This window comes from Trichomycterus rosablanca, chromosome 1, assembly GCF_030014385.1.
Source record: "Trichomycterus rosablanca isolate fTriRos1 chromosome 1, fTriRos1.hap1, whole genome shotgun sequence".
In the NCBI taxonomy this organism is placed as follows: domain Eukaryota; kingdom Metazoa; phylum Chordata; class Actinopteri; order Siluriformes; family Trichomycteridae; genus Trichomycterus; species Trichomycterus rosablanca.
This window is the reverse complement of record NC_085988.1, coordinates 61,594,207-61,606,727: the sequence shown is the minus strand read 5'-3', so window position 1 is coordinate 61,606,727 and position 12,521 is coordinate 61,594,207. Positions and strand designations below refer to the sequence as shown.

Genomic DNA, 12,521 nt, shown 5'->3' with positions numbered 1-12,521 from the left:
TTAGCTAAAATGTCATTACTGTCTATTTGAGATACAACTGACTCCCCTAAAAGATTTCCTGTTTCTACCTTACATTTTTCCCTGTCAGGGTGACATTTCTCCTCTACAGATCCATTGTTCTTACAGTCTAAAAGTTCATCAACAAATGTACCTTTTTCCCCAATTAAAATTGTGGTATCAACTTTGCTTACCATGACGGCATGTTTCTCAGTTAATATATCTTCTACACTAGTCTGCATGTTGGTATCTGACGTGAGGTCTGCAGCACATTCGTCTTTTGAGGTTTTAGGTGGTGAACCCTCCTCAGAATCTTGCAGATCATCACATACTTGTTGATTTACAGTAGCAGCTGCATTATTATGCATCACCTTTTCTTCAGTCACATATATTTTAGCCTTGTTATGAAATAGCAAAGATTCACTGAGTTTCTCATTACAACTTTCAGGTGTAGGTATCATCCCTGTTTTTTCTGCCTCATTGTTATCCATGTTAACATAATTAGGAGGAGCATTAGCCTCTGCTGATTCAATTTTTGCATGTGACTTAGCTGGCTCCGCTGTTTCTGACTGCTTGATGTCTGCCTCTTTATCATCTGTAATAACCGTCTGAATACTATCAAAGAGAGGGGAGGTAGATGTGTCTGTTGGCTCAGGTGGAGTAAATATGCCTGTTGTATTGTCACATGCAGTGTCAAGGGTTTGCACTTTGCTCGGCTCAGGTACTACCTGTGTGCTTTCCGGTTCTGCCTGTGTCTCGTTCTGTTTCACTGCAGCTGACTGTACGACAGGTTTATTGATAACTGTAACTAAATCAAGCTCAGGCTTGTCAGCTGAAGCCTGAGTTACACTGGGGGTTCTTGTAAGTCCTTTGGCAGGGGGAGCAGGTACTGAAGGGGTGGAGGAGACAGTGTGGGATGGGGAGGAGGGAGGGGTGTGTTGCAATTTAGAAAGCTGCTTTGATGAAGAGCTCAGAGGTGGCATGTCCTCCCCAAGTTGTCCAGAGAGAGCTCTTTGAGTCTGGCAGTTCAGACATAGCCACTCTTTCTGAAAAACAATAAACAAATGAATACATGTAAGTAACACTTCTATATATAGACTTTATACGCTGATCAGCCATAACATTAAAACCACCTCCTTGTTTCTACACTTACTGTCCATTTACTCAGCTGCACTTACCATATAGAAGCACTTTGTAGTTCTACAATTACTGACTGTAGTCCATCTGTTTCTCTGCATGCTTTGTTAGCCCCCTTTCATTCTGTTCTTCAATGGTCAGGACTCTCCCAGGACCACTACAGAGTAGGTATTATTTAGATGGTGGATGATGCTCAGCACTGCAGTGACACTGGCATGGTGGTGGTGTGTTAGTGTGTGTTGTGCTGGTATGAGTGGATCAGACACAGCAGTGCTGATGGAGTTTTTAAACACCTCACTGTCACTGCTGGACTGATAATAGTCCACCAACCAAAAATATCCAGCCAACAACGCCCCATGGGCAGCGTCCTGTGACCACTGATGAAGGTCTAGAAGACGACCAACTCAAACAGCAGCAATAGATGAGCGATCGTCTCTGACTTTACATCTACAATGTGGACCAACTAGGTAGGAGTATCTAATAGAGTGGACAGTGAGTGGACACGGTACAGCACAACATGATCCAACACACCACTACCATGTCATTGTCACTGCAGTGCTGAGAATAATCCACCACCCAAATAATACCTGCTCTGTGGTGGTCCTGACCACTGAAGAACAGGGTGAAAGCAGTCTAAAAAAGTATGTAGAGAAACAGACGGACTATAGTCAGTAATTGTAAAACTACAAAGTGCTTCTGTATGGTAAGTGGAGCTGATAAAATGGACACTAAGTGTAGAAACAAGGAGGTGGTTTTAATGTTATGGCTGATCAGTGTATAGCTATAGTAACTAAAGACTTTCAAATCCAGGACACCATAATTGGAAGTGTATCAGACCTACTGTATATCACCTTAATAGAAATCTAGGTTTTTTTAAATAAAATAAAACATATATAAGTATATGATTCTATGAATCAACAGAATACCGAAAACATAAACCAGATGATTCCAATTTAAAACTGTATTTAAAGGTTTTGAAAAATGTTTATGCGTATTAAAAGTATGTCAGTTGTTATGCAAAGTATATTTACAAACACATAATTACACAATTGTCACTGAAAACTGGGTTGTCCCCAAGTTGATTGAACAACCAAAACAGTATAAAACAATAGTAAATTTACAAATTGAATTAGAATTTACAAATTGAATAAAATATGCCACAAATAATCAATCAGCAATTAATAACATTTCCTGATAATGGTAAGACAGAGCACTATCATTAATTAATAGACAACAAAATTCTTCTGTATGTCACTGGCCTTTGAATACAATTACCCTGGAACCTCCTGTTTGGGGTTTTGTACATCCAAAGAGTGTGATTTCAATTATATTGGCCAGTCTTGCAACAAAAGACATGGTGAAATAACCTTGACCAAAGCACTTGAAAAAGCTGGGGTGGGCAGCACTACTATGTATTGCATGTCTAGTAAAGAAAACTGGACACATTTGCTGAGATGTTTGTAATAATTTTAACAAAGGACAATTGTAAGAAAAGCAAGAAAAATTTAAACCAAGTACAAACCAAACCAAAACAACAAACACTCAGGACAAGACAGGGATACATCTATCTAAATCTACTCTGATGTTAATGGCTAATGCTAACTACAAACACTAAAGATAATTCAATTCAAACTCATTTTCACCAAGGGCCACATCTGCATTATGGTGGCCCCCAAAGGGCCGATTGTAAAGTATCCTGCTGTGATTGCAGTCTGCCCTTTGTTGTTTTTCTTGGAGGCTAAATTCTGTGTTTGATGTCAAAATGCCAAATTTATACTGTATATTTATAATGTATATCTACATTTATTTTGTACTCCTTTACCACAGACACGGCCGCATAACACAAAAGACGTACCGGTTTTTCTTTTTGAAGCAGAAACTTGTATTCACTTTCCCATCTTTCATTAAATTACCTCCTTCTACTTCAATTTTCTCTTCTTGTACATTTTAGGATTATTTGTAAATATTTCTCAACATCCCTTGTTGGAAAACTGCCTCAGTTAAACGCTGATGTGGAAACACTGCCATCTAGTGGCGGGATGCGGTCACTTTGCGGGTAACAAAATTGGCATGCATTGTGGGAGATGCATTTTATGTACGATTTTACAGTGTATTTTAAGACAATCATATGTCTTTTAAGCTCTCGCGGGCCGGATTTGGCCCACAGGCCTTGAGTTTGACACATGTGCCTTAACACATCTTAGCCCTATTCTATCCAAACTCAAGAATGCTGACCCGAAGCTACGTTACACTAATGGAACATTTTATCCTCTGAGTTGATGTGTTAGAAGCAGGAAAAATGGGCAAGTGTAAGGATTTGAGTGAGTTTGACAAGGGCCAAATTGTGATGGCTAGACGACTGGGTCAGAGCATCTCCAAAACTACAGCTCTTGTGGTGTGTTCCCGGTCTGCAGTGGTCAGTATCTCCACCCATAACTACTCCACCCATAGCCAAATCCATCACATCCTGTGTCTTACATGTCACTAGACTTTGTTATGTTTGCACAGGTTTTATTAACTTTAGGGGGAAATTATGCTTTTAAAGAGATGAAAAGCTGGGTGCTTTGTTCTGTGTGAGAAAAATACATAATAACTATGAGCATTGTTTTAGTTGTTTTGGTTATATTTTAGACATATTGTTTGCAAACTCCTCAGACCAACAACGTTTTGCATGAAGTCTCTTCTATGGTGTTCTTAAATGTTTGACAGGATTGGAGAGGGTGGATGTGTTCACTCCCAAAGAGAGCTTCCTGTCAGAAGAAGAAGTAGGAATGTGTGTATTTGTGTGTGTGTGTGTGTGTGTGTGTGTGTGTGTGTGTGTGTGTGTGTGTGTGCACGTGTGCAAGCATGTGCATGTATGTGTGTGTGTGTGTGTGTGTGTGTGAAGTCTAGCAATAAATGTGGGAATAGGAGCTAAATTTACCCAAAGCTCTGGCAGTGTGGCTGATTTCTGCTTATCAATGCACCTTGTGGTTTAATTCACTGTGAAGCACGATTACAAGTTTAATATAATGAACTTAATAAATGCTGTGAAAAAGTAATTGCCCTCCTTGGTTACTCATTAACATAAAACTGAAAAGCCAATTTAATTAGTAAAACACAGTGAGACTTTTGTCCTGTCACAAATTTGAATTCTTTTATACATGTATATTATTTTCATTTATATGACCAATACTGCTGGGTCAAATGTATTTGCAGGGATCATGGTTTGGTACAAAAGCAGCATCCAGGAAATAACCTTGACCAAAGCACTTGAAAAAGCTGGGGTGGGCAGCACTACTATGTATTGCATGTCTAGTAAAGAAAACTGGACACATTTGCTGAGATGTTTGTAATAATTTTAACAAAGGACAATTGTAAGAAAAGCAAGAAAAATTTAAACCAAGTACAAACCAAACCAAAACAACAAACACTCAGGACAAGACAGGGATACATCTATCTAAATCTACTCTGATGTTAATGGCTAATGCTAACTACAAACACTAAAGATAATTCAATTCAAACTCATTTTCACCAAGGGCCACATCTGCATTATGGTGGCCCCCAAAGGGCCGATTGTAAAGTATCCTGCTGTGATTGCAGTCTGCCCTTTGTTGTTTTTCTTGGAGGCTAAATTCTGTGTTTGATGTCAAAATGCCAAATTTATACTGTATATTTATAATGTATATCTACATTTATTTTGTACTCCTTTACCACAGACACGGCCGCATAACACAAAAGACGTACCGGTTTTTCTTTTTGAAGCAGAAACTTGTATTCACTTTCCCATCTTTCATTAAATTACCTCCTTCTACTTCAATTTTCTCTTCTTGTACATTTTAGGATTATTTGTAAATATTTCTCAACATCCCTTGTTGGAAAACTGCCTCAGTTAAACGCTGATGTGGAAACACTGCCATCTAGTGGCGGGATGCGGTCACTTTGCGGGTAACAAAATTGGCATGCATTGTGGGAGATGCATTTTATGTACGATTTTACAGTGTATTTTAAGACAATCATATGTCTTTTAAGCTCTCGCGGGCCGGATTTGGCCCACAGGCCTTGAGTTTGACACATGTGCCTTAACACATCTTAGCCCTATTCTATCCAAACTCAAGAATGCTGACCCGAAGCTACGTTACACTAATGGAACATTTTATCCTCTGAGTTGATGTGTTAGAAGCAGGAAAAATGGGCAAGTGTAAGGATTTGAGTGAGTTTGACAAGGGCCAAATTGTGATGGCTAGACGACTGGGTCAGAGCATCTCCAAAACTACAGCTCTTGTGGTGTGTTCCCGGTCTGCAGTGGTCAGTATCTCCACCCATAACTACTCCACCCATAGCCAAATCCATCACATCCTGTGTCTTACATGTCACTAGACTTTGTTATGTTTGCACAGGTTTTATTAACTTTAGGGGGAAATTATGCTTTTAAAGAGATGAAAAGCTGGGTGCTTTGTTCTGTGTGAGAAAAATACATAATAACTATGAGCATTGTTTTAGTTGTTTTGGTTATATTTTAGACATATTGTTTGCAAACTCCTCAGACCAACAACGTTTTGCATGAAGTCTCTTCTATGGTGTTCTTAAATGTTTGACAGGATTGGAGAGGGTGGATGTGTTCACTCCCAAAGAGAGCTTCCTGTCAGAAGAAGAAGTAGGAATGTGTGTATTTGTGTGTGTGTGTGTGTGTGTGTGTGTGTGTGTGTGTGTGTGTGTGTGTGTGCACGTGTGCAAGCATGTGCATGTATGTGTGTGTGTGTGTGTGTGTGTGTGAAGTCTAGCAATAAATGTGGGAATAGGAGCTAAATTTACCCAAAGCTCTGGCAGTGTGGCTGATTTCTGCTTATCAATGCACCTTGTGGTTTAATTCACTGTGAAGCACGATTACAAGTTTAATATAATGAACTTAATAAATGCTGTGAAAAAGTAATTGCCCTCCTTGGTTACTCATTAACATAAAACTGAAAAGCCAATTTAATTAGTAAAACACAGTGAGACTTTTGTCCTGTCACAAATTTGAATTCTTTTATACATGTATATTATTTTCATTTATATGACCAATACTGCTGGGTCAAATGTATTTGCAGGGATCATGGTTTGGTACAAAAGCAGCATCCAGGAAAGGCTTTGATGAGCAAAGATGATCAGATGATCTCCAGTTTGTCAACAAATGTGTGAGAAAACTATTGAAATGTTTTTAAAAAATGTACCTCAAAGAAAGATTGGAAGGGATTTGCATATTTCTCCCTCTGCAGTGAATAATATCATTAAATGATTCAAAGAATCTGGAGGAATTTCAGTGCGTAAAGGCTAAGGGTGCAAGCTTGGCAAGGGATGGGCAAAGGATTACTTTGGAAAACCTTTGTCAAGCACTACAGAGTTACATGCACAACTGCCACTTAAAACTTAACTGTGCAAAAAAGAAGCCTTATGTCAACCATGTCCAAGAAGCGGCGTCAACTTCTCTGGGCTCAGAAGCATCTAGGATGGACCATCACACAGTGGAAACATGTATTAAGGTCAGATGAATCAGCATTCCAGGTCTTTTTTGGAAAAAATGGACCGCCGTGTGCTCCGGACCAAAGATGAAAAGTCCAAAGGCCAGGGCCTGTCATGGTATGGGGCTGTGTCAGTGCACTTGGCAAAGGTCATTTACACTTCTGTGATGGCAGCATTAATGCAGAAAAGTACATTGAGATCTTAGAGCAACATATGCTGCCTTCAAAACATCGTCTTGTCCAGGGACGTTCATGCATTTTTCAACAAGACAATGCAAAACCACATGCTGCACACATTACAAAGGCATGGCTGTGGAAGAAGAGGGTATGGGTACTGGACTGGCCTGCCTGCAGTCCTGACCTGTCCCCAATAGAGAATATGTGGAGAATTTTTTAATGAAAAATGTGACAACGACGACCCCGTACTATTGCACAGACCTTAAGACGTGTTTTCAGGAAGAATGGGACAAAATAAAAGCTGAAACACTAAATCACTTGGTATCCTCGGTGCCAAAACGTCTTTTAAGTGTGGTGAAAAGGAATAGCTACATTGCAAAGTGGTAAATGCTTTACTGTCCCAACTTTTTTGGAATGTGTTGTGTTGCTGGCCTCTAGCAAGTTTTTCATCTTTTATTTAATTCACCAATCCCCACACAACATTTTTCATCACTTGTCACATCCACTCCCCCTCCTGTCTTTCTCCTTCTTATCAAACTGCAGTAGGTCTCTGTGAGGCAGCTACTTCCTGTCAGAATGGTTGGCACAACAGTGATTTCCCGGTGTGAGAGAGAGTGACTATGGGGGGCACTTGATGCTTATTTCAAACATTCTGTTCCATTGTGTTCTTTAATTATTTAGCATTTTAAATTTTGTAGCACAGAGAAATGTGCTTGTGACCACTGTTCCTTTAAACATTTTAATGTTGATTTTTTAATTAAAACAAATAAATGTAAATGATAAGCTGAATTATAATAACCAAAAACTAGTACTATTTATTTCACAATAAAACCTTGGTCTGTGTAGCACAGACAATCTAATAAACCCATATTGTTTTGGCAATTTTAGAAAGATTTGAAACATATTAAAACATAAAATAATTCAGTGATTTGATCTCAGTTCAATGTTATCACAGCAGCTCAGCTCACAGTCAGTTACATATCAGTCTGTGCCTGTAGCAGTGTGAAATGTCCTGTAGAGACGTATACAATCAACATTTGTGCAATATGCCAGGCTTCTTTCATATTTTTTTACATTTTACATTTGTCTCTTTTTATATATGAAGCATGAATTAAAAGACAAAAACACACACCTGAATAAACATGCAGATAAAGATTGTGACTTCTTTTTCTATTTGACAAGATAATTTAATTCATATTTTTTTTCACATTTACATTTTTCATTCTACATTATCCCTTTTCTAGCTGCTTACTCTATTACGGGCTATGGATGTATTTCATTTGTTACTTTTAGCGTTTTTCCACCAAAAGAACCCTGGTTCTTGAACCGGTTCTGCTCAGGTTTCTTCAAACCTTGGTGTTTTGTAGAGAACCGACCTGCGTTTCCACCAGTTTTTGGGAACCAAGCCTGCGTCATCAACGGTGGGCGTTACACAACAAAAGTAAAGAGTGGTATCATGATGGCGGAGCAAGTAGATTATGTGTGAGCATTTGTGCTGTTGTTACAGATGTTCGTTTTTATGCAAAAAGCGCTTCGCTCTCACCACGACCCTCACTAAAGTTCCACGACACGAACATCCATTTGTGTGAAATAACCATCAAATCTAAAAGCATCAACCATCAAACTCTAAAAGCTCCACATGTATCTGTGTTTAGCTGTATTAACTTCACATGTGGTGGTTCTGCAGCTCGGGGTTCTGAAAATCCGCTTCTCGGTAAAGTCAAAAAAGCTTCACCTAAAAAAAGCGTAACGTGGCTTAATGTACTAAAGGTACGACACAGAAACACTCAATATCTCTCCATTATTACTGGTTATAAATGCTCTGTACTGCCCAAATTCATCAGTCATTGATTAAGTACAACAAGCCACATTAAGCTTTATTTTTCACGTCAAGCGTTGTTCGTACTGTCCGGGTCACTTTTACCACGTCATATCACACAGTTCATCTCTTTGAAAATATCAGCGAATATCAGCAGCAAACTCAAAATCTAATCAGGTGACCTTTAAAAGATGAAAGTGCCGCGCAAACGCGTCGTGTCTTATTTTGACCATTGTGTTGATCCTCTTTTTGTTAATGCATTTTAATCACAGTATTGTTGTACCTTGGTCAAGCATGATGCACTTGGGTTCATTTTCAATTCCTTCATGTGCATTCTTCATATTATTTCATTTTTTTATTCACACTCATTACAGTAACTGCTTAGTCCAGGTTATGAGGGTCCAGTGCCACTGGGTGCAAGACAGGAATAAACCCTGGACGAACACAAACTCACACATTCACTCACTCCATTACAACTGGGGGCAATTTACAGCAGCAAAAGTACCCAGTGGAAATCCACCCATACAGAGTGAAACTCTTACCCAGTGACTGAAAGCAAGGATCAAAACTAGGTAAACATGACTGTGTGGCACCCACACTACCAGCTGTTTCACCATGTCCCCAATGTTGTTTTTCTGTGTTTTTTTTATGTGGTGAGAAAGACTGAAGCAAAAATGTAATTACCAGAGACTAATGACCTGAATATAGACTTAACTGGCAAAGAAAAATGGGTTTATTGAATGGGGCACCTGGCACACTCTTACTTTCTACCGCTCCGCCTTTACACACACACACACACACACACACACACACACACACACACACACAGACATCTGAATGCATGGTTGCTTTTAAAACATCATAAAATAGAAAACACATGGTGGACAGGGGGTTGTGTCTTACAGAAGCTGTTAAAAACACAAAGTGTAATAATAAATGCTCGGCAACAACAATGTCCAGTCACCCAGAATTCCCTGTGGTCATGCATAGTTTTCCTCCCTGCTCTGCTGTGACACTGGCCACTTTTCACTTCTATATCTGGCAGCCAATCACGTTACACCAAAAAACAGAGGACACATCAGGACATTTACATTTAGGGGATGCTTTTAAACATATCCTTGCACAAGGGTCCAACAACTTGGTAGTGTTGAGGATTGAACTAATATGTTTCTCATGACTAAATGAGTGCATTACATTTTAAGCCTTTACTTACTGTTATAATCTGAATGTTCTATAAGTCTAAATTATAGTGCAACGGTGTACTATATTGATGTAGGACTAGGATTAACATTTAAGCAGATCCAATGCAAAACCTTCCTGTTGCAAGAAATTAAATCATCAAGGTTTTTAAAGAGTTTTTCATAACCTGTGCAGCTGTTTTGATACTGTGATTGTCATTAACAGTCAAGTTTCTCTTTTTCGTCCACCATCTATCTGTACATGATGACAGATGGCAAGACAGCCACAGCAATAGACAGCAATAGTGATATGTTAATTGGACAGTTACAGGTAGAAATCACCATACAAGTGTACACATTGCATAAAAAGCAAATAGACAGAAGGAGAAATCTAACAGTAGCTATGGGAACCAAGCTGATCCATTCACAGAGACAGTCTCAGCACAACAGTACATTGTGAGAGCGGCAGTAACATAGAGCACGACTGCGACCAGCCATTTCTTTAGACTCAGAGGTTCTGAGTCTTTTATTTATTTATTTTCTTCATCAACATTTTAGTAAATACGTGTTTAAAACTCAAGTCACTCACTTTCTTAACCGTTTATCCAATTAGGGTCGCGCGGGAGGGGGTGGAGCCTATCCCAGCTTTTCAATGGGTGCAAGACACAGTAACAACTAGGACAGGGCGCCATTCCATCGCAGGGCAGACACACATACACACACACACACACACACACACATTCACCTATAGGGCAATTCAGTGTCTCCAATTAACCTTACTGCATGTTTTTGGACTGTGGGAGGAAATCGGAGCTCCCGAAGAAAACCCACACAGACAGGGGGAGAACATGCAAACTCCGCACAGAAAGGACCACCCCGCCTGGGGATTGAACCCAGGACCTTCATGCTGTGAGGCGACGGTGCTACCCACTGAGCCACCGTGCCGCCCCTGTGTTTAAAACATGGACCCAAATTAATCAGCCACAATATCAATAATAATCATCTGCAACCAGGAGTCCTAGAAAACATAAATGACTCTATTATTTTGGTGGAAAATATGTTACCCTGGGTAACCCTGACAATCAGAATAACTGGCCAATCTTGGGTGTCTCTGAGCTGTATAAAAAAAATTTATGAAACATATTCCTGCTAGTGCTAGTTTGAGGGTGTTGATCTGCCTAATTAGGTTAGTCAAGCCCTTCCAGATAAGTAGTTGTTTTGTAATAGGAAAAACTAAATTGAAAGAAAGTAAGCTAGCTAAAAAACTATGGCTGCGTCCGAAATCGCATATTTAAACACTATGTACTAAATTGGAGGCAGTGCGCACTACTCTGCTGGGAAAGCAGTAAGCCCTTTCAGTACAGCAGTGTGCAGTATATGCAAGCTACCTCGTACATACTACGTCCGCCATCTTTTAAAATCCCACAAAAGTAATTCTGTCATTCTTCACAAAGCTACTCATAATGTTATTCAGGGTTGTACTTAATCATAACATTTTTAAAATTTTTGTTTTACTCCAACACTCAGCTTTCTGCTATCTTTCTTTTTTTGCTTCTAACGCCATGTAACGCTTCTAACAATGTGTTGGGAGGTGTTTTGCTAGTCAAATCTGAGTAAAATATACTTGGTTTCTTTTTACATATTTTCAATAATTAAATAACTTTGTTCATGTGCATGTCAGTGTGACAAATAATATTTAGATTGTCAGCAGACACTTTTATCCAAAGCAACCAACAGTACTGTAACAGTATACTGTCTAAGCAATTGAGGATTAAGGGCCTGACTCAAGGGCCCAACAGTGACAACCTAGCAGTGGTAGGGCTTAAACCAGCGACCTTTTAATTACTAGTCCAGTACCTTAATCGCTAGGCTACAACTGCAAGCTCGTCTAACTTCTTCATATGTGTTAGTATTTGCAAAGTATATGCAAACTCTAAGTGTGCAAGTGCATAAAACAATTGATGTAGTTCACAAAAAACTATTTAAATACAGTGCTGATAAAAAGCCTATCATAATTTCACCAAGAACACAAGGTCACACAACAACCCAGACGAACATCTAAAGAACTGCAAACCTTACTTGCCTCACTTAAAGGCACTTAACATGATTACACAATATGAAAGGAACTGGGCAAAAATAGCATTCATAGGACAGTTGCAAATTCCTGCTGACCAAAAAGAACGCTAAGGCTAATCTTGCACTTGCTAAAAAGGTGCATTTTTGGGATGATATTCTGTGAGTAAAGGTGAAACTTTTGGAAGACATTAGTCCCGTTACATCTGGCATAAAGCTAATACTGCATGCCCACATATAAACATCATACCAGCCGCTCAGGTGGCGCAGCCGTAAAAAGACACGTTGCAACCAGAGCTGGATTCTGAGTACCTGGTATCGAATCCAGCTCTGCCTCCCCAGTTTGAGGCTGAGTGGCTGTATGAGCAACGATTGGCCGGTGGCTCAGTTGGGGGGTGGGACAAAGAACCGGATGTGGGTCTCTCTCTGTCAGAATGCGATTACGACCTCAGCCGGCTGATTAGAGGCGCCTGCACAGAGATGAGGAAGTGCCCTTAGGGTGTGTCTCAATGCAACGCTAGGTGGCGCCAAACTCATCAATATGTGTGGGTGGCAAAAATGCATCCGGCTGCTGCCCATGTTTCGGAGGGGATATGGGTTAGCTTCAATCTCCTCGGTCAGGGCAGGGTTAGGCATAGACAGAGAGGAAGCACGATGCAA

The 12,521-nt window shown here is 39.8% G+C and overlaps 1 protein-coding gene across 3 annotated transcripts in view; it reads right to left on the bottom strand.

The window, feature by feature from the left end:
* Positions 1 to 12,521, bottom strand: part of pcloa (piccolo presynaptic cytomatrix protein a) — a 97,614-nt gene that overhangs the window by 61,602 nt on the left and 23,491 nt on the right. For all 3 annotated transcript variants that reach the window (XM_062994718.1, XM_062994716.1, XM_062994717.1), the window contains exon 4: positions 726 to 1,043. In XM_062994718.1, coding sequence (XP_062850788.1) covers positions 726 to 1,043 — 318 coding nt within the window. The remainder of the gene's footprint in view (positions 1 to 725; positions 1,044 to 12,521) is intronic.